Source organism: Microcaecilia unicolor, chromosome 11, assembly GCF_901765095.1.
Source record: "Microcaecilia unicolor chromosome 11, aMicUni1.1, whole genome shotgun sequence".
Classification (NCBI taxonomy): domain Eukaryota; kingdom Metazoa; phylum Chordata; class Amphibia; order Gymnophiona; family Siphonopidae; genus Microcaecilia; species Microcaecilia unicolor.
In genome coordinates, this window is record NC_044041.1 from 50,325,980 (window position 1) to 50,353,766 (window position 27,787).

A 27,787-nucleotide genomic window follows, 5' to 3' on the forward strand; every position below is an offset into this window, starting at 1 on the left:
GGGGGGGGGGAGCAGGGCAGGCAGCTGGAAGGTTTCTGCTGGAGGGGCTTGGGGACCCCTATCAGCCAAACCAGCAGACCTTAGGGGGTTAAAATCCATTTTGGGGGGCCCAGCTCTGGTTAAGTACCATTGCATATCTGTGCTGGACCTGGTCAGCAGGAATGGCCCAAGTAGGAGCTGTTTTTAGGGGCCCTTTTCCTAAAGTGTGCTGAAACCTGGGTTTCACAGGGCTTAACACAGGATTTTAAAGTGTGCTAAGCCCAGATTTAACATGGTACTTTTTTAGGGCATTTTCCATTTTTTGAATTTCAGGTTGTGCACTAATGTACACATTAGCATTCAGTACCTGAAAAAGGTTAACATGGGAGCCCTTAGTGCCTCCTTTTAGGAGGTAAGGTCTCCTGCATTAAGTCCATGTTAGCCAGTTCATACACACTAATGTGAACATGCTAGCTGATTAACGCTTCCACACCCATTCGCCACTCATGGAACACCCCTTGCAAAAAATATTTTTGAAAAATATCTAAGGCACGATTTTGCATGCGCAAACAGGCAAAATGCTACAAAACGTTTTAATGCTCTTTGTGGTAGCCTGTTTTTCCCATGCTACATGAACATTAAGGCTTAATGCCCTTTAGTAAAAGGACCCCTTAGCCAGTAAACGCTAGCTTAACATCAACAATATACATGCAATTATAACTAGGGACAAATAAATTACCTGCATATAATAATTGTAAATCTTGAATACAACTAACCAAATTTGACCCACAACAATGGCAAAAAATATGTGAAGGTAAAACACGTTATAGTAAAAGGAAGGAAGAAGCCTCAAAGAGCTCCAGACCAGTCAGTCTATAGAGCTGAAAGCAATCAATATTCCCTAATGTTCTACAAAAAATCATTGTGGAACAAAATCTTCAATACTAACGATTCAAATTAAAACAAAAGGTACAAAACCCAGATACACACTGTATTAATAATTGTAAACCACTCCCCCTCCCCCTATTCAGCCTCTATGATTTCTCTCCTGTACTCTCAACAATAGATCAATTTCCTTAATTACCGATTACCTCATTCCCTTCTTCCTCAGTCCTCGTCTTTTTCACACCCCCTGCATGTTCTCTGTTTCGATCAAGATCTCTCTACTATTATAGACTCTTGCACCCCTCCTTTTCCACCACCCTGCCTTGCCATTCCCATTCCTTCCCCTGGTTTACCTATCTCTTAGGCTCCTTAAATCCTTTCTCTCTGCAGTGCAAAGTGCAAATGGCGCAAAACCCACTCATTTTCTGACCTTCCCTTCTTTCACTGCTGCTACAAAGAGTAGTGTATAAGTCTCCGTCTTGAAAAGAAAATTTTTGTCACAAGATGGATTACAAGTTCCATTAATTGCCCTCAAGCACTTTTCCGTGTCCTTAATTCCATAGCCCCTTCCTTCTTCAACTTTTTCTCCTGACTACGATCTCTCCATTCTTCCTCTTCAATACCTCACTGATGCCTGGCAATCTAAAACAGCTTCCTTTCAATTCTCACTCCAGCCCTCTGACCTTCTGACCCTCCCGAGTCCCTTTCCTCCCTTCCCCATTCTGTCCCCTCTTACCTAACCCCTCTTTTTCCCTTTCTGTCTCCTCATCTTGGTCATCTTTCAGTCTTCCCTCTGTGTCTTCTCTCTCCCACATGATTGCTTCCCTTAAACCCTCTTCCTCCTCTGCTGATCCATGGCCCACATTCCTGATCAAGTGTTTAGCTCACCATCTCATTCCTAATCTCCTTCCAATTCTCCAGCCTAGCCTGTCTGAGAGGGTGGTTCCCTCTTCCTGGAAGCAAGGACTTGTCTGTCTCCTTCTTAAGAAACCTAACATGGGACAAAAGCTGGATGGAAGGGAAAGGTCCATGTCCAACCTTCCATTCTTCTCAGAGATCCTTGAGAAACTCGTTCTCACCCAACTTGTTCAGCATATTGAGAGCACTAACATTTTGCATCCATATCAGTCTGGCTTCAGACATAAAACTCTCTTCCTTGCTCTCTATGACTCCATCCGCACTTCCCTTGATCAATGTCACTCTGTGATTGTTGTCTGTCTTGACCTTTCCTTTGCTTTCAACCTGGTTGACCACTCTCTTCTCCTTCAATTCAATATCTTCATTCTATTGGCATCTCTGGTACCATGCTCTCCTGGATTTCCAGCTACCTCTCCGGTTGCACCTGTCAGCTCACGTTTAACCGCTTGGAGAGCCCCTTCCTTCCTCTCTCATCGGGCATCCTGCAGGGCTCCATCCTTGCCCCTACTCTCTTTAACATCTTTGTCTCACCCCTGCTCACCATCAACCAAGACTACTCTTGCACTCTCTTCTGCTATGCTGATGACATTCAGATCTTTTGCCATTTATCTGACTCTTCCTCTATCTCATACTTTACAGACTGTCTCAAACACATTTCTTCCTGAACACCGCGAAGCATGAAATGTATCTTTTTTCCACCCCTACACCCCCTCCCCCTGCTCTCTCTATTGATGGTCACACACTCTCAAAGATTCCATTAAAATCCTATGTGTCACATTTGACTCAAAGCTTACCTTCAAACTGCAAATTGACTCTGATACTCGTTCCTCACTTTGCGCTACATTGTATTTGTTCTGTTCATCCTTTTCTACTGCTTTCACTTATTTTGACCCCTTATCCTTGCCCTGATCATGTCCCATCTTGACTATTATAATTCTCTCTATGCCAGTCTGCCACTTTACTCCTTGAAACGTCTTCAACTTGGCCAATCCACTACAGTCAAACTTCTACACAACTCTAGTTGATTTGACCATGTTACCCCTCTCTTCTGCTTAGAACATTGACTTCTAGTCACATCACATATTAAGTACAAGATTTTCCTATTTAGTCCTTAAAGCCTGATTAAGTTCTACCTCATCTTATCTCTGCAATCACCTCATTCCCTACGCTCCCCTACATTGCCTCAGGTCCGCTGATAATACTCTTCTAAGACTGCCATCCCTGTCAGTTCTTCATCTCACGTGACATAGCTTTCCGTTACCTGGTTCCTAAACTCTGCAATGAATTTCACCTTCATATTAGAAATCAACCTACCATTCCCTCTTTCAAGAAACTGCTTAAAACTCGCCTTTTCTCAGAAACCTTTGGCTCCACAACACTGTAACATACATATACATGGTGACATAGTATATGACAGCAGATAAAGACCTGAACGGTCCATGCAGTCTGCCCAACAAGATAAACTCATAGCTTTCTCCTGCCCCTCTCTCTTTCCCACAATTCCCCACTCCCCTCGTATATCCTCCCACCTCTTTTTCATTTTCTTCTCTAAATTGTATTCCACCATTTTTGATATTTGTAAACTCTATAGATGCCCCTCCCAGGCCCTTCGGTGGTATATGAAGTGTAATAAAATAAATAAACCAACCAGGTATATAATAGGGGGTCATGTTCGAAGCACTTAAACATACAAAGTACCATAGTAATCTATGGTACTTTGTGTGTCTAAGTGGTTTGAAAATGAACCCCTTAGTTAGTTAGTTCTCCCCTCCCACCCTTTTACAAATCTGTGCTAGCAGCTGCCGGTGCAGTAATGCCAATACAGCCCATTCAAAGTGAATGGGCTGTGTTGGCGTTGCCATGTGGCTTTATAAAAGGGGAGGGCAGTTAGTTAGTAGGATTTATTTATCACACTTTTTAAAGAAATCCACCCAAGGCAGCGTACAGCAAGAATAATGCAGACATAAGCAATAGACAATTACATAAAAATATATTCAAATAACAGTACAAGGGATGACATAGAATGCTATTTACAGTGTGAACACAATACACAATAAAACATCTTAATAGATAGCACAGGGACAAGTCAATGTGGAACATATAGATAGATAAGGCAGAGTAACAGGAGTTAGATCAGTGGTTCCCAAAAATAGTCCTGGAGGCACCCCAGCCAGTCAGGTTGTTGGGATATCCACAATAAATATTCATGAGAGAGATTTGCATGCACTACCTCCATTGCATGCTAATGTCTCTCATGACTATTCATTGTGGATATCCTGAAAACCTGACTGGCTGGGGTGCCTCAAGGACCAGGATTGGGAACCAATGAGTTAGATATAAAATAAGGGTGATTAATAAAGAAAATTGCACAAGGAGTTGGAAAAGATGCATGAAAATGAACTCAGCTAGGAGTGGATAAGCAAGTCCTGCAACAGTATGTGCAACCAGTCTTCGTCCGTGTGTGCATTATTGACTATCTAGTTGCTTCTTCCATTAAAGGTTTGGGAGAAGAGACAAGCTTTCACCTGCTTCCTGAAGTAGAGATAGTCTTGCATTAAGTGAAGCCTTTCAGGGAGTGCGATCCAGAGTGTGGAAGCTACTTTTTGAGAGGACATGAAGGGTTAATAAGCAAAAAATATATAAGGTGGTATTTATTAAATTAACCTATCTTAGGATGTTTCTTAACACGTTTTTGAGAGCTATCCAGACAGAATAAGCAGATGAGGGCAAAAGATGAGGTTGCCTGAACATATCAATAAATCAGAGATCACATCAGAACCATAGTGGGTGAATGAGAAGGAAGAAGAGTTGGGGTGATAGATGACAGACAGTAGAACTAGGTCAAGTGGTGAGTTAAAAACCCCAAATCTTTGCTGAAAAGACCACAGGTACTGTTTACCCCAAGCCTTCACACAAATTTTCAAAAAAAGAATAGATTGCAATTTTAAGTACATTCTATTAATATTTTGAAATCAGGTGTCCGAGAGTCTGTGTCCCCGACAGCCAGGCCTGAGGTCACAAAGAATGAGGAACACCCGCTGCTGCCTGATCTACCTGAGAATCGCTCCACCATTCAGTAAGCAAAAGCTGTGGGAAATGTGGCCATCACCTTCTGGACAGTAAACACAGTGCTAACTCCTTCCTATTGTTCGCACAGTTTTAGACTGGGTAAAGATTATAATAAAGTTCAATGGTAGCAATTGTATTACTGAGCACCACAAGTTAGGCACCCTAGATGTAGTGCAGTGAGTGCCAGGAGCATAGACACCCAATTTTGGGTGAGCCTGAGCCCAAAGTGGGTGGGCACAACAACCCCACCCCCTGCCCAGCATCCCTCCCCCCCCCCCCCAGGCAATGGAGGGAGGTCACTTAGCTCCACTCCCCCGGTACCGTGTTCCCTCTGATGCAACTTCCTGGACCCACAAACAGGAAGTTGCATCAGAGGGCAGGCTCGGGCCAGCATGAGCAGGGGGAAATGTGTTGCTGCTCGCTGCTGGAGAAGAACTAAAGGATTTAAAGGAATCAGGGGAGTGGAGTTAAGAGACCCCCCCTATCTCCTGGAGGAAGATATGCAAAGAGTCTTCAGCTGGCAGAGCATGGGATTCCCCGCTAGCCACATCACTACTGTGCTGCTGCTGGGTGGGCCTGAGTCCAAAGTGGGTGGGTCCACACATGGCTACGCCACTGCTGAGTGCTAATTCTTTAATGGCATCTGGGCATCAAGATTCTGTTATATAATATTGATGTAGGTTTGGCATCTAGACACCTACATTTAGGTACGTCCATGTACATCATGTCAATAGGAGGCATAAATACATGCACCTAAATGTGGCACTTTAATGCATAACTTATAGTATTCTGTATGTTGCACATGGAAATGTTGATCCTGCCCATGCCCCAACCATGTTCCTCCCATGTGAACACCTTGCATTTATGCACTACGTGAGTTATGCACATCATTTATACAATAGCACCAAGTACGCACCTAGCACTTATGGGCACAAGTGTACCCTTACCCATATAAGTGCTAGCATTCTATACTATAAGCATGCAAATGTTGTTTATATTTAGGCACCAAGTTATAGAATGAGGGGGATTATGTTCAGTCCACTTCTGTTGGGAGGAGTCAATTATTCCAAGGCATTCTGCGATGTAGTCCTGGTTTTCCTAAGAATGATACAGAAATGAGGCAGTAATGCTGGAATGGAAGTCTCCCAGATAGGGCTCTGTAGAATGGCATTCAGGAGTTGCAGATTATGCAGTATGAGAGGGAGGAGATCCTCTCTCTTCAGTCTCTTACCATCCCATCCACACCTATATTTCTGATCTCTCTCAGTTCATCTTCATCTCTATTCTCTTTCACCTACTCTAATCGATTCTGTTCTTCTCTTCACCCTCCCCCTCCCACTCTGCCTTCCTCTCTCTCCCCCTTTCTAAACAGTCACCCAGGAGCACATGGTTTGGTGTGGAGTATCCTTGAAGGATACTATTGAAATAGGACATTTAGGGAATCCCAATACAGATGTTTCAACACTGGTAAAAGAAAGCAAGGAGTGTTTAAAAGGAGAGCAGAGTAAAGAATGTAAATTATCCCCATTAACATTTAAGCAGCTTGTAGATGCAAGGAAAAAAACAAAATTTGAAGTGTCTGTATACAAATGCTAGAAGCCTAAAAATTAAGAATTAGAGTATATAGCACTAAATGAAGAGGTAGATATAATAGACATCTCAGAGACCAATGGGACACAGTGTTAACAGGGTACAAATTATATCACAATGATAGAGTGGATCAAATGAGGGGGGTTGCACCATATATTAAATAGGGAATTAAGTCAAATAAAATAACCTTCTACATGAAACAGATAGCAGTGCGGAATCCTTATGGATAGAATTTCCATGTGTGAAGGGAAGGAGTATACTGGTAGGGCTGTACTACCATCCACCGGGACAGAATGAGCAGACAGATGACGAAATGTTTACAGAAATTTGGAAAGCTGGCAAATTGGGCAACAGTATAAAAATGGGTGATTTCAATTACCCCAGTATTGACTGGATAAATGTTACATCAGGGAGTGCTAGAGAGGTAAAATTACTAGACATAATAAATGACTGATTCTTGGAGCAACTGGTCCAGGAACCGGGAAGAGGAGGAGCTATTTCAGATCTAGTCCTTAGTGGAATGCAGGGCGTAGTACAAGAGGTAACGGTGTTGGGTCTGCTGGAAAATAACGGCCATAACATGACCAAATTTGAGCTAATATCTGGAGTGAAGTTACAAAGGAAATCTACTGTAGCAGCATTTAATTTTCAAAAGGGCAACTATGATAAAATGAGGAAATTGGTTAAAAAGAAGCCGAAAAGGATCGGCTGCAAAGTTAGGACTTTAAATCAGTACTCCTGGCAGAATTCTGCGTACAAAATTTAACAATTCTGAAAAATTCTGCAACTCTTTTTCACACTAACTCAATATAACCACTATCCTTGAGCCATAATTAATGTATTTTATTTGTTACATTTGATTCCCACATTTTCCCACTTATTTGCAGGCTCAATGTGGCTTATGTCGTATCATAAAGGCGTTCACCAATTCCGGTATGAACAAATACATTAAGGTTGTGGTAGAATAAGGTTCGTGTGTACAGACACATTAGGGAATCATAGAGAGGAAAAGAATCGTAGAGAGGAAGAGTTATTATACATTCATTACGAGCTTTGGTTTCGTTGTGTTGCAGGGTACAGGCATTTAATTTGGGTCGGTAGGATATGACTTTTTGAACAGATTAGTTTTTAATGATTTCCGGAAGTTTAGGTGATCATAAGTTGTTTTCACAGCTTTTGGTAATGCGTTCCATAGTTGTGTGCTTATGTAGGAAAAGCTGGAAGCATAGGTTGATTTGTATTTGAGTCCTTTGCAGCTTGGGTAGTGGAGATTTAGGTATGTTCGTGTTGATCCTGTTGTGTTTCTGGTTGGTAGGTTTATGAGGTCTGTCATGTATCCCGGGGCTTCGCCGTAGATAATTTTATGAACCAGGGTGCAGAATTTTGAAAGCAATATGTTCTTTGATTGGGAGCCAGTGCAGTTTTTCTCGGAGGGGTTTGGCGCTTTCGAATCGCGTTTTTCCAAATATAAGCCTATCGTGTTTTTCCAAATATAAGCCTGGCTGCCATGTTTTGAGCGGTCTGAAGTTTCTTTATAATTTGTTCTTTGCATCCCGCATAAATTCCGTTGCAGTAGTCTACATGGCATAGTACCATTGATTGTATCAAGTTGCGAAATGTTTCCCTCGGGAAGAATGGTTTTACGCGTTTGAGTTTCCACATTGAGTGGAACATTTTCTTTGTTGTAGATTTCACTTGGTTCTCCAGTGTGCGGTTACGGTCGATTGTAATCCCGAGAATTTTCAGGCTGTCTGAGATAGGGAGGGTATAATCTGGGGTGTTTATGTTTGTGGGTTTGTTCGTATTGTATTGGGATGAGAGGATGAGACAGTGTGTTTTTTCTGTGTTGAGTTTTAGTTGAAATGCATTTGCCCATGAATCCATGATATTCAAGCTGAGCTTGATTTCACTGGTGACTTCTGTCAAATCATGTTTGTAAGGAATGTATATTGTGACATCGTCTCCATAGATGAAAGGGTTAAGGCCTTGGTTGGATAAGGATTTGGCTAGTGGGGTCATCATTAGGTTGAAAAGGATCGGTGATAGTGGTGATCCTTGAGGTACTCCGCATTCTGCTTTCCACGGTGGTATGTTGATTTCACTTGATATGTTCTAGTGGTTAGGAACCCTTGATCCAACTAAGTATGTGTCCGCCAATCCCGAAGTAATCTAGGAGTCTTAGTAGTATTTTATGGTTTACCATGTCGTACGCAGTGGACATATCGAATTGGAGGAGAAGTATGCTTTTGCCTGTTGCTATTTCCTGCTTGAATTTGGCTAGGAAGGGTAAATAATACTGTTTCAGTGCTATGGAGGGGGCGAAATCCTGATTGTGATTCATGTAATATTGTGAATTTGTTTATATAATCAGTAAGTTGTTTGGTTACCATGCTTTCCATCAGTTTGACCACCAGTGGGATTGATGCTACTGGGTGGTAGTTAGTGATTTCGTTTGATTTTTTTCTTGGGATCTTTTGGTATTGGGGTGAGTAGGATGTTGCCATTTTCCTTAGGGAAGAGACCTAGTTGAAGCATGTAGTTTAATTGGGATGTAAGGTCTGCAATGAAGCGGTGGGGGGCGGATTTTATTAGGTAGCTGGGGCAGGTATCCAATTTACAGTGAGAGTTGGAGAACCTATTAATCGCCTGGGTGACTGTTTCCGCGGTGAGGAGAGCGAAATTTGACCAGGTTCGGTCCGTTGGGTATTCACCAGGGGTTGGGTCCAAGCCAGTGATGAAATTTTCGATATCGGTGTTGTCCTGAGGTAGCATGTTACATAGGTTTGCAATTTTTTCATTGAAGTATTTAGCAAGGTTGTCTGCAGATGGGATGTCTATATTGGTTGTGGTGACCAAGATGATGTCTAGTAGTTTGTTCACGAGTTGGTATAATTTCTTCGTGTCTTTGTAATCTGGCCCTATTTTAGTTTTATATTTCTCAAATATGCAGGATTTTTAAGGATTTAGGGTAGAATTCACCTAAGAATACCCGTCATACACATAACTATTGGTCCTGGTTTTGAGGCATCTTAATTTATCAATCTGTAGAGCCTGAAGAAAACATGGAGTTGCTAATTCTTGCAATAACAATGCCAGTACTTTCACAAAGTCAGTAGCAGCTCAGATCTTCTCTCAGGCTCCATGAATTGATGAATAAGAATCCAGAAAAATTGAAAGCCCTAAATCCCATGCCCTCTGGCCTAGGGTTACCATATGGCTCCAGAAAAAGGAGGACGGATTGAGCCAGCCGGGTTTTACTTCCATTGCTTTCAATGGAAAGCAATTGCTTTCAATGGAAGTAATTGCTTTCAATGGAAGTAATTGCCCATTGCTTTCAGTGGAAAGCAATGGAAGTAAAACCCGGCTGGCTCAATCCGTCCTCCTTTTTCTGGAGCCATATGGTAACCCTACTCTGGCCATCCCTCTATCCAGCACACATACGCACACACACACACACACACACACACTCTCTCTCTCCCTCTTCATGCTCAACTTGTGCCCTCAACAGTTTTTTTTCCCAGTAAGGCACTAGGGTTGCCAAGATAAGCAGTCACCCCTACAAGCCAGCCTATTTTTCCCAATCCCTCACCAGTTATACAGACAGAAACTAATCTGCTGACCCAAAAACAGTCATCCAGCCTCTCCTCTCTTTCCTTAAATAGCCTGCCTGCTCTCCCACTCAAGCAATGAGTGAGCCTGGCTTCCTTCCCCACCTTCTGACAGAGCCAGTGTGCTCAAACGTCCCCACCTAAAAAAGCAGACAGTTCCTAGCCAAAACAGCCAACTGCCAGGATCAGAGTACAAAAGCCTCAAAGCTCCTCACCAGTTTATCCTGCTGCATGTGTGTTTTTAGCCCATTGAATGGCTCTCACTGTGTTATGTCCACATGGATATTCACAATGAATATGAATGAAACAGATTTACATAGAATGGAAGTAGTGCATACAAATTTATCTCATGCATATTCATTGTGAGTATCCTGAAAACCTGACTGGCTAGGTGTGTCCCCAGGACTGGGTTGAGAACCCCTGCTTTAGAGTAACACTCGATGACTGAATTCCATCGTCAACAGCAGACTCAGGCCTGAGAAACAAGGATTTGCTTTTCTCTAAGGTAACAATAACATCTTATCAGCTTATGTGAGAATCTCTGGCAATGTATGATAACGGCTTTGAAAAGATCAGTTTCACCAGAAACAACCATCTTTTGCCCTTGAGAAAACCATATATACACAGCTGCAATGCAACTGGCTGCCAGCAGGCCTTTTAACCTCCTTGTTTTCCAACACTGACTGCACATTCATTATCACTGGTCAGTTCTGGGGTGTTAGAAGAACAAGTTTCGAAGCGCCACTGCAGGGTATTAGCTAGGTGAAGGTTCCTCCTCAGGGGTCTCACTATCTTTCTTCCCTCACTCTCCAGGCCAAGAAAAGATGAGCCGGACAGGTGCACAACACATTTTGATGCTGTAGCGCAAATCAGAGGGGAAGCGTTTTTCTTCAAAGGTGAGATCCTTTCCAAGCTGGAGTTATGCTGTACCAGGTCTATGGCTGGTGTAAATTAGTATACAGATAGTATTCTATAAGTTGTGTGCGATGCTTGGCAACACACCCATTACCCACCCATGCTCTGCACCCATGTACACCCCCTGTGCAATTGTATCAAGGTTATATTTCATCTCAATATGGGCACTGATGTTCTGAGCCCTTCCCACTCAGAGATTGGACATCCTAATTTAATTGGACCAATTTCCATAAACAAAATACCAGGCATACTATCTGAATGCTAGATTTTCCAATTAGCCACCAAAAGCTTTGGAATTGCCTTTAAATCCTGAAGTGTGGGGATGTATTGTTATCATATTATTGGTTTGGACACTATCTGGTCTATGTTATTGGACCCTCTCTTTGGAATGCTTTACAGTTGTCCATCTGTGCAGAAGATTCAATGTCAACATTTAAAAACAAATTAAAATCTTTCTTATTCCAGGATGCTTTTGATTCTTAGTTAAATATAATATTATAACCTTTTAAACGCCCTGCAGATCCCTGATTCTGGACTGGGGCTGGGACATCGAGCACTAGATGCAATTTTTTTTTTTTTTTTGCTATCCTATATATTTATGGAGTTCTTTTAATTCTTTTTTTTTTATTTCGATATTGTAAACCACCCAGAAAGATCCATGATTAGGCAGTATATAAAACTTTAAATTAACTTGGAAACTTGGATCTGTGTGTTCCCATTCAACTGTATGTAATCTAAAATCTTAAATGTGCACCTTAAAAAAATGCAGCTGTTTGAATGAGGGAGCAGTGCATCTACTGAGAAATTAGGTCAGCAACAAACTTGTAAAAGATTATGAAAGACAACCTAGCTATGCACCAACTTGGAAAAGACAGCACATATTATCTCCAGAACTTTTACACACACATGTAGAACCAGTGGCTCTTGATGCTTCTCCTTACAGACCCAAGAAGGTCAAGCTGATCTACAGACACATTTAGAGCCAATGGCTCTTGATGCTTGATCTCACAGACCTAAGGTCAAGCTGATCTATAGATACATGTAGAACCAGAGGCTCTCGATGCTGGTCCTCACAGACCAAACAAGGTCAAGCTGATCTACAGACACATGTTGAAGCAGTGGCTGTTGATGCTGGTCCTCACAGCACCAAGAAAGTCAAGATGATCTACAGACACATGTTGAACCAGTGGCTCTCAATGCTTGTCCTCATAGCCCCAAGATGGTCAAGCTGATCTACAGACATGTACACATGCCTAACATGGACACATAGGGGTAGATTCAAGAAAGGGCGTCTAAAGTTAGGTGCCAGAATACAGCACACTAAGTGCAAATTTTATAACGGCAATGTGCACATAACTGCCATTATAGATTGCTAGCCTCAGCCTGCACATACGCACCTAAATATAGGCACCGGCACTTATGCCATGTCAAAAGCTGATGTGTTTGCGCCTAACTGTAGGCAGTTAGGCATGTAAATATTAGTATTCTATAACTTACACATATAACAGCTAGGCATGCCCTGCTCTGACCCGTCCATACCCTCCCATGGCCACACCCCCTAGGAGGTGCACACAATAGAATTTGAACGTTCATGTTGGTATCCAGTGAGTTCCCACTGGGACAGTTCCCACTCACCAATTCCCCCCAGGACAATTCCCATCTGTCACGGTTGTGGCCGTGCCCTTATGTTCAGACCTACTGTTTCTCTGTATCTAGCTCTGTGACTTCTCCAGTCTGCTTTTTTTCCTGTTGTTCTTCTTCCTGTAAGCCAAGCCTTGCTTTGGTCTCCCTGCTTCTGCTCCATTTCATTTTGTTGTTCTTCCTGTTAGCCAAACCTCGCTTTGGTGTACCTGAAGCCAAGCATCGCTTTGGTCTCCCTGCTTCTTCTTCATTTCCTACTTGAGACATCATCAGCCTACTCCTTTATAAGGACCCAGGGAGATTTCCTACATTGCCTTTGCAACAGGTCTATTTTCTTTTTTTTCTTGTTGTATGTTGTTTGATTCTGAGGGAACTGGTTTTCTTGTTAGTGTCTCTGGGCACAGCCCTGAGCCCTGTGTGTGTGGTTTTGGCTTGAGTCTGTATGGATTACTTCCCTATTAGGTTTGCTCTCAAGCAAAGTCCTCTTCTGTTTCTCTGTGTGGGTTGTTCTGCTTAAAGCCCTCTTCTGTTTCTCTGTGTGTGTTGTTCTGCTTTAAACCTGTATGGATTATTAGCCTGTTAACTTTGCTTCTAAGCAAAGTCCTGTTTTGTTTCCTTGTGTGGTTTCCCTTGTTATCTTTCATTGTTCAGAGAGCTGGTTGTTGCCTGCCCAGCTGCTTCTTGATTACTTTGCTTCCACAACCTAGCTGCTTCCTTGATTACCTTACTCCCGTGCAGCTAGGTGTACTCTGTCTCTGCCTGCTTTAACTTTGTCTGCTGTGTATGTCTCCTGATTCTTGTGAGCAGTCCTCCTTATCTGATTTGTGTATGTAAAGGCAGCTTTCCCTGTTTGCTTGATGTTCCCTTTGTCTCTAGTGTCTGTTATTTGAGTCTGTGGCACAGCCTTGTGTATTTCATTTGAATGGCTTCCCCTTTCCCTGAGTGCTGTAAGGTACAGCCTAGAGTGTTCCTATGAGTGGCTTCCCCTTTTCCCTGAGTGTTGTAAGGTACAGCCTAGAGTGTCCTATGAGTGGTTTCCCCTTTTCACTGAGTACTGTAAGGTACAGCCTAGAGTGTTCCTATGAGTAGCTTGCCCTTTTCCCTGAGTGTTGTAAGGTTCAGCCTAGGGTGTATTCCTATAGTTGGCTCCCTTTTTCCTTGAGTGCCTAGTGGTACACCCTTGAGTATTCATTTGAGTGGCTTCCCTTTTCCCTGCGTGCTGTATGGTACAGCTTACAGTGTTCCTGTGAGTGGCTTCCCTTGTCTTTGAGTTCTGTGGGGCATTGCCAAGTTCTGTTCCTGTTGTGTGTTTGAGCTAGATTCTGCTCCTCCTCTGTGTTTGAGTTAGTTCTGTCCCTGTTCCCTGTCAAGCCAAGTCCCTTTCAGAATCCTGTTCCCTGTCAAGCCAGGCCTGTTCCAGAATCCTGTTCCAGCCAAGCCAAGCCTGTTCCAGAATCCTGTTCCAGCCAAGCTAAGCCCGTTCCAGAATCCTGTTCCAGCCAAGTCAAGCAAAGTCCATTGCAGAATCCTGTTCCAGCCAAGCCAAGCCCGTTCCAGAATCCTGTTTGAGAATCCTGAATCCTGTTCCTGTTTGAGAATCCTGAATCTTGTTCCTGCCTTGTGTATTGTCTTGAGTGTGCTCTGTCTATTTGCCATGTCTGGTATCCTGTTTGTATTCAGTGCCTGGTTCACCTCTGCTCTGCGCCTCCCCAGAAAACTTGTCTGCAGCAGCCTGGCTGCAGCCCAAGGGCTCATCAACCTGGGTTCCGTGACACCATCTAAGACTATTCCCCTCTGACCAATTCCCACTCAAGGAAGACAATTCCCTCCTAGGACTATTCCCTCCTTGTTATTTCCCACCCTGCAAAGTTTGTTCTTGCCAGGATGTAGTATTTGGTCTTCTTTTTCCTGCATCTGTCGGGTTTTCTTTTTATGGGTCAGAATTTGCATAAACAACGTCATTGTGTGGAGGGGTGAGAGTGAAGCTGTGTGTCACTGACAGTCATCCAGGTTTGTGGAAAAAGCAGATTTTTGATAGCGGAATCTGGTGGGAGTGGGTGGGAATTGTCAAACAGCACCATTATGTGGAGGTGAAGCTGTGTGTCGCTGACAGTCATCCAGGTATATGGAAAAAAACTGATTTTTCATAGCAGAACCAAGTGGGAGTGGATGAGACTTATCCTGTTTTCGGCCTCTGAAGGTTTGTAGGAAAGGTAATTTTCTGGGTTTGAGAAAGTTAGTGAATCTGTTTGGAATCAGGTTGTAATGATTTTTTTCTAGGTTTTTTTGTGTTGGACTGCGTTGGGGGTTATAATTTATGCTCTTTATTTTTTATGCTCTATATTCAGATTTTTGTTTTGTTTTTTTGGTGTTGGCTGTGGTGTACTAAAGGTTATGTCTTGGAGGGGAAGTGACATGGGTGTAGTTTGGGTGTGTGTGTGGGGGGGGGGCATTACCCCTCACAAAGAAGCTGCATGTCTGGAAGGGAAAAGCAAAGGAGATAGATGCCAGACCATCTTCCATTATGCTTATAAAGGGGCAGGGGTGTGCTGGTAAATTTTTAACAACAGGCTCTTTCTCCCGACATAGCCAGCTCTGCAGTTGGAAGGGCCAGGGGTGGCCGGGTGGAGGGGGGGGAGCAACACTTGCCTCTCTCTCCTCCCTCCCTTCGTGTAGGCACGCTAGGCATACCTTTGCTGGCAACCAATAAATGGACTGCCACCATTCCCAACGTCTTGCTCTGAGCAGCATGCTGGAACTTCTCACACATGCTCGAGAAATCCCAGCCTGCTGCTCAGAGTCGGAAACAAGGAGCGGGGAGCAGCAGCAGTCTATTTACTTGGCTGGCAAAGCTCAGCATCCCCACCAGCAACGTAAAACAGAATTCAGCAGGGGGTCCAAGACCACATTTTGGGAGCCAGTTATTAAAGTAGCCATGGAGGGCCCTACTTTAACAACCGGCTCCCAAAATTCTTACAAACTTAACAACCGGCTCTTGCGAGCCCGTGAGAGCCTGCTCCAGCACACCACTGGAATTGCCCTTCCTGGAGCGGTGGGAATTGACCTAGGTGGTAATTTTGCAGATGGGAATTGTTGGGTGGGAACTGTCTGGTGTGAATTGATGTAGAACCATGCATGCTATATAACACCAAAAAAAAATGAATATGTAACCACTAATTGTTGCCAATTAGCGCCAATTCAGACTAATTGTAGCCTATTATTGATTGTTAACACCAATTATCAGCTCGTTATTAGTTTATGCACACAGCTATCCATATACCATAACTTGGGCGTGCAAATTTATAGAAGCCAAGGGATAGTACGACATGCAGACAAAAGGCTGAATCAGTGCAAGTTTGAAACCTGTGAGCAATAATGTCAGGTCACCTTCACGCTTGGCGATACTGCTCATAAGTAGAACACATGGTTTTTCTTTTCAGCTTTTATTCCTGATGAAGGGCAGAGCCAGAGGTCAGTGATTTAATCATTTATAGAGTAAAATAAAATAGATCTGCCATATGTGACTCTTTTTTCTTTGCTACTTAATGCAGCTTACTCGAGTACTGACATCTGAGGAAGGTTGCATTCTCCTAAGCTCACATACACCGACATTTCTTGGATAATTCTAATAATGGTGACAAAATGATGATGGTGCACCAGTAAATCTACTTGCCTGAAAAGATTCCCGATTTTTTAACTTTTTGCTAGAATATAGTAGGACCCATTTAAAAGAATAAGTGCTGCTTTTCGGCCTCTGATCTTATTCCTTGCTTTCCTCGCAATACTGTGACCTGCTTCAGAGGAGTACAGTTGCAGATCAGGAAGAAAAGAGAGCCCCCACATTCCATTATTCATTGTCTTTATTTCCAATTAATTAAAGGGAGACTGTGTTTAACAAGAAAGGAGGTGCAGCCATGAGTGACTGCACTCTTGGAAACAGGATATGCGAGGGCATGAGAGAAGAAGCCACATTGAGGAGCTGATGCAGAAAGCGTGGGCAGAAGCATAGAGTTAGCTAGATGTCTATGTGCAATTGTATTGCTACATGATGTAGAGCAGTTTCAAGTTTATTCAGATTTAATATACCACTTATAAGAAAGCTATCATAGTGGTTTACACTATTAACATATCAAAAGAAAAAAGAAAGGACTACAATGATACAGAATAGAATAGGTAGAACACAAAAGAAAAGAGAAGGAAATCTAGAAAACCCATAGTGCAACATATTGGACACCCGTATCCCAGCCAGGCAACAAAGAGTGTCTAAGACCCAAATGCCTGATGAAGCAAATGTTTTTAGTTTAGCCTTGAAATCGGATAAGGAGTGTACGAGACGTAGATCAAATGGAATAGTATTCTATAAAGTATGGCCCTGGACGCTAAATAGTTTATTCCTAAAAGAGGAAAGATGAACAAAGGTACAAGAAGGAATCTGAAGGAGGCAATTTTGTGAAGAGCTAAATGTCGTCGGGGGATTATAATACAACTGAAGTTGAGAAAGATAAATAGGGTAACCAGATTGTAAAACCTTAAATACTAAAATCAGTAACTAAAGGACATCCGGAAAAAGGCTGGAAGCCAATGCTCAGCCCATAAAAGCGGGGTAATATGGTCAGTCTCCAATCAGTGAGGTAGATGGTGTCCTTTTTTTAACCTCCCTTGGTAGATAGAGCAGTTTCATTCAGAATAAAACAATCTGTGCAAAGGACACTGGCACACAGAATATTAAAATATATAGAGATGAGGCTATTAGCTATTCTGCCCTGATGCAGAGAAGTACACAGAAGACTTTAAAGCAAGCAGACCACTACAACTTGAACATCAAAAGGGGTAGAAGGGTTAATTGAGAGAATGCCATTTTTTTAAATTTAATGCCATTTTTTTCTTTTTGCTGTGAATATAACAGTACCCACCAGTGCCGTAGCGAGGGCGGCTGACACCCGTGGTGGGTCGCCGCTGCGCACCACCCCCCCCCCCTCGGCGCATGCACCCCCCCCTGGAGCGCATTCTTCTTACCACTAGTGTAGGATAGGGGTCGGGTGGGAGGGCCGCTCCGCCCCAAGTGCACGTCGCTGGGAGCTGCGTCGGCTCCTCTGGTTCCCTGCTCTCTCTGCCCTGGAACAGGAAGTAACCTGTTCTGGGGCAGAGAGAGCAGGGAACCAGCGGAGCTGACACCCCCCCCAGCGGCGTGCACCCGGGGTGGGCCGCCCCACCGCCCCCCCTTCCTATGCCACTGGTACCCACAACTTTTAAGACAGAATGGGAAGAAGCGGTTCTGTGTACAAGTCTGAGGCAAAAACAAATTGTATCAGTGTACTGTAATGTTATCCTGTGCATAAATATCAGCATCATAAACATTTTATGTGCAAGAAATATTTGCAAGGCTGCTATTTATCTGCAGAATCACATTCTAGGACATGTATGCTGACACTTTTATACTGTGTTTCTATACTGAGTATGTTCAGAGAGTTAAACCTGGGGATGTTTTTTTAACAAAGAAGAGATTCCAATCCTAAATCCAATTCTTCATTTAATACAATTGATGAAAAGATAAACAAATAAGTTGTGTTGAACCAGATTAGGGATTCTGTACATACAGAGTGAGTCTGTGTCTGTGATTAGCCCCTCTCTCACAGAGAGGAGAAACTGTCAGTGACCGGTAATATGAAATTCTCAAACACAGCACTGACAACATTCACAGCAGCAGCCACTTCAGGTGAAAAATCACTATGGATTACTAACTCTGAGAGGAAAAAAAATAAGCAGCAATTTACTGCCTCAGCATGGAGAGTTCAAGCTCTCTACATGCTGGATCTGTGATCTAGGCACAGCTCTCTAACGGGTTACCATTTCTTTCTGTTTACCTCAGAAGAGCAATCGGAGGGAGGGAGAAATCTGCTCTTCCCAGCATGCTCAGAGGCAAGCAGTAACAACAAAGCTCCAAAAGGCACTGAGTACAGAGCACAGATGTTCATAAAAGCTAATCCAGAAGATTGCAGAAATGCAGGGACTTGGTCTATTATACACAGCTGAATAAATACATAGACATGTAATCTGTAACACACAGACAGCACAAGCTGCCTCATGTAATGGGGTCAGAACATCAGTAATAGCTATGGGCATAACATTCATTCTTGTTAAGTTCACAGTAGAAGCCATGCACTCATCCATCAGGGCTCGACTTTCTGCATCAGCCCCTGAGATAGATGGATCTCTAGCAGCCTGATGGCAAAAAAAACTCCTACAGTGGGATTTCCAAATAGCTTCAGGTTATTGTGGACAGGTTGACCCACTCCTGATGCCTCTTTCCATTTTCAGATCCAGTTTCTGTCAAATAATCAGGTCCAGAAGTTTAGAGTTGCAGTGGAGCAAACACCATGACTGCTTCAGTCTGGCCCTATTTATTTATTTATTTTTATTTATTTATTTATTTATTTATTTATTTGTTGCATTTGTATCCCACATTATCCCACCTCTTTGCAGGCTCAATGTGGCTTACAATACATCATGAATAGTGGTAATACATGAGGAATTATACATTTAGTATGTATATGGTACTTACTATGGTAACTATAGTAACTCTATCCATCAAGGGAGGTTAAAAAAAGGAAACCATCTACTTCACTGAATGGAATCAAATCTAGTAATAATTATTTTCTAAATACCTTTCTTCAGGGGTGCTCTCTCACAAAAAAGCAGATTTCTGTGGAACTACGAATACATTCTTCCCTCTTTCCCTGCATCTATCTATGGTAACATCTCATCTTTGCTAATCTAGGGAAATATTTCTGGAGGCTGACCCGGAACAAACACCTGGTATCCCTGCAGCCGGCACAGATCCATCGCTTTTGGAAGGGACTGCCACTAAACATGAACAGCCTGGATGCTGTGTACGAGAGGACCACGGACCACAAGATCGTCTTTTTCAAAGGTAGGAACAAAACCCAGGTCATTGTAGTCTTTATTCTGGAGAGCTCATAGACTCTGCCACCTCAACTTTGTATCTTATTTATTTATTTAACATATCTACATGGTACTTTTCAATAGTATTGAAGCTGCTTACAAGGCTGCAATGTATAATAGCACTTAATCAATAAAAATAAATAAAAATTCACCATTCTGGTTTTCTTCCACTCATTCAGATCACACACACAGTAGTAAAATCACAGGAGCTGCACTCTCTCCTATCTGCTGCCAAAGAAATACCTTATATATTTGACTATAAGTCGATATCATGTATAAGTTAAAGGCAGTTTTGGGACTAAAATACTCAAAATTGGTGTGACCTGTGAATAAGGCAAAGCCACACACACACTTCTCCCTGCCTCATTCACGCCCCACCATACAGATCCAGCATGCCCTCTGTGCTGTCACCCCCCCCCCCCCCCCCCCCACACACACACATAGATCTACCATGCCGTCTCTGATGCACCCCACACACACACACACACACACACACACACTTCTTCCTCCCCTATCATACAGATTCATCATGCCCTCTGCTCCCCTCCCCTCCCCTCACACACACACACACATGCAAACATACATAGATCCAGCATGCTCTCTCTGCTGCCCCCTATCCTTATGTTCTAACTGCTGGAGTTGTCGTCGAAGCCCACTCCAGCCTATTTGTCTTCTCATTTGTGAGAAACAGACCGTAAAAGTCTGTCCAGCACTGTCCTCATGTTCCAGCCACTAAAGTTGCTGCCTAAGCCCTTTCCAGCCCATCCTAAACCAGATTGCCATGAATGAGACACAGACCATACAAGTCTGCCCGGTATCAGCCCTAGTTGATCACAGCTGGAGTCACCATCTAAGCGTCACTCAACACATTCACACACATGCAGTCATTTAGGTTTTTTATAACTTCCATTTTCTAATTAGAGATCCTCTGTGTTCATCCCATGCATTTTGAATTCCATCACCATTTGTGTCTCTACCACCTCCTTAATGGAGACTTTCCACATCTGTGCTGTTAAAGCAAGGAGCAGGAAGAGACAGCACTCATAGAACTTGGTACTTGGTACTTGGTAAGTGAGAGGCTGGCACAAGTGCAGCGTATACTTCCACGGGAACCCCACAGGAACGACTTCCATCCCCACAGCAACCCTGCAGGAACGACTTCCGTCCCTACAGGAACCCTGCAGGAACAGCTTCCGCCCCCACTGGAACCCCGCAGAACTGCTTCCATCTCCGTGGGATTCCCGCGAACCCAGTTCCTGTGCAAGTCTGTGCTCCCTCTGACTCATCCCACCCCCTCTGACCCGACTTCCTGTTTCTGAATAGGCAGGACAGGTCAGAAGGATCACTCCAAAGCAGATTTCAGGCGACATGTATGGAAGAGAGATTCTTGAAGGTACACAGCAGCAAGGAGGGGGATTGAGATGCCAAACTGCAGAGTTTCTCGTGCCATCAACAGGGTTGCAGGGAAATTAAATTTCTTAGTGCTATGGGGTGCTACCCATAGATAAGATAACCCCAGTTTTTCAGATGATTTTTTCAGCACAAAATTATTTACTTATAGTTGAGTATGTACGGTAAACAGAAACATAGAAAAATAAAGGCAAATAAAGACCATATGGCCTATACAAAAGTACATAAGTATCGCCATGCTGGGACAAACCAAAGGTCCATCAAGCCCAGCATCCTATGTCCAACCGTGGCCAATCCAGGTCACATGTATCTGGCAAGATCTCAAAAAAGTACAATACATTTTATGCTGCTCATTCTAGAAATAAACAATTGTGCCTGTGCTCTGTCGAGCATCAAAATATAACAAAATATTTAAACACACATGAATACAAGTGTATTGCTTCTTCAGCTTATTGAGAGTGGAGTAGTCTCATATATAACACACGATAAAGATTATTTGATTTTTCACCCAATGACTGGGTGTATTATCTGTGTGTATTGTCTAATCATTGACTTAACCTCCACCACCCTTTGCTAATCTTATATATGAAAATATATTTCTGTTTATCAATATGCTATCATCTAATTTTATGCAGCACTTAGCTTGAACAAGTTGGTGCTCTTAAAACCCCGACAGGTCCCCGTTTCGTGGCTACTTTTTCAAGGGGGAGTCACCAGTTCAAGTAACTGTCTCAAGTGCAACTGCAGCATTACTCTGCAGTTGCACTTGAGACAGTTACTTGAACTGGTGACTCCCCCTTGAAAAAGTAGCCACGAAACGGGGACCTGTCGGGGTTTTAAGAGCACCAACTTGTTCAAGCTAAGTGCTGCATAAAATTAGATGATAGCATATTGATAAACAGAAATATATTTTCATATATAAGATTAGCAAAGGGTGGTGGAGGTTAAGTCAATGATTAGACAATACACACAGATAATACACCCAGTCATTGGGTGAAAAATCAAATAATCTTTATCGTGTGTTATATATGAGACTACTCCACTCTCAATAAGCTGAAGAAGCAATACACTTGTATTCATGTGTGTTTAAACATTCTAGAAATAAGCAGTGGATTTTCCCCAAGTCCATTTTAATAATGGTCTATGGACTTTTCCTTTAAGAAGCTATCCAAACCTTTTTTAAACCCTGCTAAGATAACTGCTTTTACTACATTCTCTAGCAACAAATTCCAGCATTTAATTACATGTTGTGTGAAGAAACATTTTCTCCGATTCGTTTTAAATTTACTACTTTGTAGCTTCATTACATACCCCCTAGTCCTAGTATTTTTAGAAAGAGTAAACTAGCGATTCAAGACTACCCGTTCCACTCCACTCATTATTTTATAGACCTCTATCATATCTCCCCTCAGCAGTTTTTTCTCCAAGCTGAAGATCCCTAGAAGTTTTAGCCTTTCCTCATAGGGAAGTCATTCCAACCCTTTATTATTTTCGTTGCCTTTCTCTGTACCTTTTCTAATTCCCTATATCTTTTTTAAGATGCGATGACCAGAACTGAACACAATATTTGAGGTGTGGTCACAACATGGAGCGATACAAAAGCATTATAATGTCCTCATTTTTTGTTTTCCATTCCTTTCCTAATAATACCTAACATTCTATTTGCTTTCTTAGCCCCCAGCGCACACTGAGCTGAGGATTTCAACATATCATCAACGACGACGCCTAGATCCCTTTCCTGGTCGGTGACTCCTAATGTGGAGTCTTGTATTACGTAGCTATAATTCAGGTTCCTCTTTCCCACATGCATCACTTTGCACTTGCTCACATTAAATATCATCTGCCATTTAGATGCCCAGTCTCCCAGTCAGGTCCTCTTGTAATTTTTCACAATCCTCTCGTGATTTTACAACTTTGCAAAACTTTGTGTCATCAGCAAATTTAATTACCTCACTAGTTACTTCCATCTTTAGATCATTTAAAAATATGTTAAAAAGCAGTGGTCCCAGCACAGACCTCTGGGGAACCCCACTGTCTACCCTTTCCCATTGAGAAAACCAGTACGTTTTTTCTAGCGAAAAAGGTGCCGGTACTCAAATGCCAGGGTTGGGGTGATCACTGAGGGACCCACCCCACAATAGCCAGACCCCCTGCAACCAGTCACCGAATCTATGACAAGGCAGAATTGGTGTGTAGAGCCTGAGCTCTTTCATTAAAACTTGGAGACCATGGGTCAATTTTAGCAGACCATGGAAAAGGTGTCGGTACTCAGTACCCCCAAGTACCCCCTCCAATAAAGCCCTGGAGAATACTGATCATTTAACCCTACTCTCTGTTTTCTATCTTTTAACCAGTTTTTAATCCATAATAGGACACTACCTCTTATGGAACCTATTGACAACAGACTCAAAGAGGGCTACCACTTCAGGCTGCGAAAGATACCAGCCAACCTCCATTGACCTTGACTTTTTCAAACCTCCCCACCTTCAGACCACAACTCTTTAAAAAAACAAAATACTGATCTCAGATCTCTAAAATTGTTGATTATATGTTGTTTGGTCAAATGTTCAAAACTGTTATATACCAAATATTTTAAGCGTTTGAACTATATATGTGTGTGAGTTTTCGGAGGATTGTTTGCATTGTATTTTATACTCTGCTGTTTATTTTAAGATGTATTGATTATGTTGTACTCTGCTCTGTACTTTCTGTGATTGAAAAAGCAAAATATAACCAATGATGTAAAATTAAATTACAATCCTCCTTGGTTCTTTCACATCCAATCCTTTTTTCTCTGTCCATCCCCCAACTTCCTTCAGCCCTTATAAATCTCCACACATAATCATTTTTCCTGTGCCCCTCCCCACTCCAGGAGACAGATACTGGGTGTTCAAAGACAATAATGTGGAGGAGGGCTATCCACGCCCCATCACAGACTTCGGATTACCACTAGGAGGAATCGATGCTGCATTCTCCTGGGCCTACAATGACAAGACCTACTTCTTCAAGGACAACCTCTATTGGCAGTACGATGACCAGGAAAGGAGAATGGATTTTGGATATCCGTCAGAATCCATCCCATGGAAGGGTGTGCCAGGCACACTAGATGATGCCATGAGGTGGTCAGATGGTGAGTGATCTAGATCAAAGTACAGAGATAAATGTGGACAGTAACTCCTTTATTCTATAAACTTCTCCACATGATTAGACTCTTAGGGGCTAGATTCTATATATGATGCCTGAAAAGTCCACACAGTAAAAAAAAATACACCTAGGCATCAGGGGCATAGCTAGGTGGGGCCACAGGGGCATGAGCCCCCACAGATTAAGCTCTGGCCCCCTCTACTTTTGACTCCCCCTGCCGCTGACCCCCCCCCCCCCCCCCCCCCCCCCCCCCCCCCCCCCCACCGCCAGGTACCTTTGCTGGCAGGGATTGTCCCACCAGCCGAAGTCTTCTTCAGCGCCAGTCGACTCCAGCATCTTCGCTGATTATCTGTTTCTGACTCTTGACGTCCTGCATGCACGTCCTACACGGGGCTACATATAGGACGTGCACGCAGGATGTCAGGAGTCAGAAATAGATCAGCAAGGGCGCCGGAGTCATCCATCTCCTCCTCCCTTCCCCTCACCTTCCCGATCTTCTTTAAAAAATTATTTCCCTTCTCAGAGAGGCCCTGGCACAGCAGCCATCCTCACAAGCTGCCTCCAGGTTCCCCCGAAACTTTCCCTCTCTGCTGCGATCCACTCCTCTCTGATGCAATTTCCTGTTTCCGCCTGAGCAGATCACTGGAAAGCTTCGGGGCAGCTTGTGAGGATGGCTGCTGTTCCCGGGGCTCCTCTGACAAGGAAAATACATTTTTAAAGAAGACAGCAAGGTGAGCTGAAGGGAAAGGAGACAGACGGACCAGACCGTGTGAGGAGAAGAGTATAAGATGCCCGGACCACGTAGTAGCAATGCAGGTGGAGAGATCGGGGGGGGGGGGGAGGAGAGGGGATCATCAGGGGCCCCCTCCTTAATTTTTGCCCTGCGCCCCACTATGTCTAAAACCGGTTCTGCGCAAAACCCTAGCACACAATTGCAAAGGGGCGTGGACCTGGGAGAAGTATGAGCGGGTCAGGGGCGAGCCTAGCACTTATGTGCGCAAGTTATAGAATACTGTCAGTTAGGTGCATAACCGATAGCAGTTAGTCATGAGCATTTACACCAGCCATTGAGCTAGCTAAGTACTCATACCTAAAGTTAGGCACATAACTGCGGACTTACGCTAATATTCTGTAACGGCAGTTACATTTGTAATTGACGATATAGAATTTGTGCTTTGCACGCAGCATCCCACTGCCTAACTTTAGATGACCTGTGGAGAATTACCCCCTACATGACCGGGACAAATTCTGGTGCCTTTACATCAAGAAAAGCTTTTTTGGAATAGACACAGAACATGAGAGGGGAGGAGAGACGAGCTGAATGGCGAATGAAGGTAGAAAGTGGCAAAGTGGAGCAAGGTCTGAGCACAAATAACGTGACTCTACTTCTACAAAGATAGCTGTGGCACACAGGGCTGGCTCAAGGAACTGTAGTGCCCTGGGCCAACTTTTTTTATTGGCATCTCCCCCCCCCCCCCCCCCACCTGCTATCTGTGCCTCCACTCCCGCCTGTGATCCAGTATCTCCCTCTCTCTCTCTCTCTCTCTCTCTCTCTCTCGTCCCCCCCCCCCCCCCCCCCCCCCCCACTGTACCAGATGAGGCACTGGCTCAGGGCGTCAGTGATAGTGCCAAAATCCCAGTCCAGTATCTATCCCTCTAGGAGTTTGAAGGTAGACTGAACTGGGATTTTGGTGCCCTTTATCACCAGCACCCTCAGTCAGTGCCTCACGTGGTCCATAGGTTCAGCCGGCCTTGGTAGAAAGCTGTGCTTTGTGTGCAGTGGCTGAGGTACAATTGTGTCTACCATCACCCAGGCTGTCGTTTGAAATGTACTTATTTAAAAACCAAACAGTGGGCTTGTACCACAGGCCTGGAATGATCTGCCACCTGAACTTAAGGCTGCTTCATCATATTTATTGTGAAAAAGGTTAAAAACCTGGTTGGTTATTAAGGGATCAGTATTCAAAAGGGCAGAAGAACCCCATGCCCTCGGATCATGCCTTCTTTCTTCCTCCCCTCCCCCAGCACTGTGGGAGCTGTTTGTGTGGAATTTACGTCACCAGCTGTGGGCATCTTCAGAGCTCAGTGCTGTGTCACACTCACCCTGTCATACATGTTCACTGTTTTTCTGCAATCGGTATTGGTTCATGCCATGCTTGTGTATGTGTCCTTCTAGGGGCAGCGTATTTCTTCCGAGGTAAAGAATACTGGAAAGTTCTGGACAACAGCATGGAAGTAGATGCTGGATACCCCCGCTCCATAGCACAGGACTGGCTGGTGTGTACAGGCATGCAATCTGACTCTCCTAACTCGAAAGCCAAACCCCGGCAAGGACACCACGATGAGAGCAGGTCAGAAAACGGCTACGAAGTTTGTTCCTGTACATCCTCAGCGCACTTCCTGTGGCCCTGGCAGCCACACCAGCTCCCGACAGGACATACACTAAGTCTCTGGACTGCAGTTTTCCTCACCACAGTGCTATGACCTCCAGCTTTAGACTAGACAAGGACTATTGTTCACTAATAATTAAAGGACACCAGAGCTACTGCCTGAAACCACAAGGCACTGTGGGGCACAGCTGAGCGTGAAACATTCCTAGCAATGGGGAAAGGGCAGATTTGAAATTCTCCATGAGAAATAAACTGCAGTTTGTTTTTAAATAACAATCCAAGGTAAAGGTCTAGAGTCTGCTTCTTTTTTGATGTACAACACACACAGCTGAAAAATAAAGATGCATATTTGTGTTTGAGGCTAGAGCTCTTTGGAAGAGGTTTATCAAGGCAGGTTTGTTTCTGGAAATTTGCATCGCTGAAAGGAGCTTTGTGAAAACAGAATTGATGAAAATGAAGTATGGAAACATAAATCTACAGGGTCGTAAATCTTCAAGCCATGGGCACCAACATTTCATGATGATCGGGGGAGGGTGCCAAATGAAATACAAATTACCCCTCCCTAAAAGTAATGAAGGCGTTTGCTCAATATCAGGGATGCACACCACCCACCGAGCTGGCTCTTATGCTTCAGGCCAGCTCAATTTATTGATCAGTTGTTTTGGGTTGTTATATATTGTTGTTGCAGAGTGGCAACAGATTAGAAACTGCAAGCTGTACATATTTCTTCCCCGAGCTGAATCATCTCCGCCCCCTACCACCTCCCATCCCCCACCTCCACACACACACAAACCAGGGGCATAGCCAGATCTCGAGGTGGGAGGGGGCCAGAGCCCAAGGCGGGGGGGGCACATTTTGGTCACCGCAACGCCAACGCCGCCCCCATCCACTGCCACCACCCCTCCGCTGCCCACTGCCGCCGCAAATACCTTGGCTGGCGGGGGTCCCCAACCCCCACCAGCTGAAGACTTCTTCCAGTGCTGGTCTCTGGCGCCGCTGCGTTGCCTGCCCTGCTCTCTCTTCCCCTCACGTCCGGCATGCTCCTTTCAATTTCACGTGAGAGGAAGAGAGAGGCCAGGGCAGGTAATGCGGCGGTGCCACCGCAGACCAGCACTGGACGAAGTCTTCAGCAGGTGGGAGCTGGGGACCCCCGCCAGCCAACCATGGGCCCAGAGTGAATTGGGGGGGCCAGGCCCCCATGGCCCCACCTAGCTATGCCACTGACACAAACACACAATAGCTACAGCACCTACTCATCTGTCACACCTTCAGCAC

General features: G+C 43.9%; 1 protein-coding gene across 1 annotated transcript in view; it reads left to right on the top strand.

The window, feature by feature from the left end:
• The window catches only part of MMP17 (matrix metallopeptidase 17), a 177,736-nt gene extending 150,977 nt beyond the window's left edge, over positions 1 to 26,759 (top strand). The window contains exons 6-10 of the mRNA XM_030218414.1: positions 4,759 to 4,858; positions 10,863 to 10,945; positions 19,384 to 19,536; positions 23,851 to 24,108; positions 26,299 to 26,759. Coding sequence (XP_030074274.1) covers positions 4,759 to 4,858; positions 10,863 to 10,945; positions 19,384 to 19,536; positions 23,851 to 24,108; positions 26,299 to 26,606 — 902 coding nt within the window. The 3' untranslated portion in view covers positions 26,607 to 26,759. The remainder of the gene's footprint in view (positions 1 to 4,758; positions 4,859 to 10,862; positions 10,946 to 19,383; positions 19,537 to 23,850; positions 24,109 to 26,298) is intronic.
• Positions 26,760 to 27,787: the final 1,028 nt, after the last annotated feature.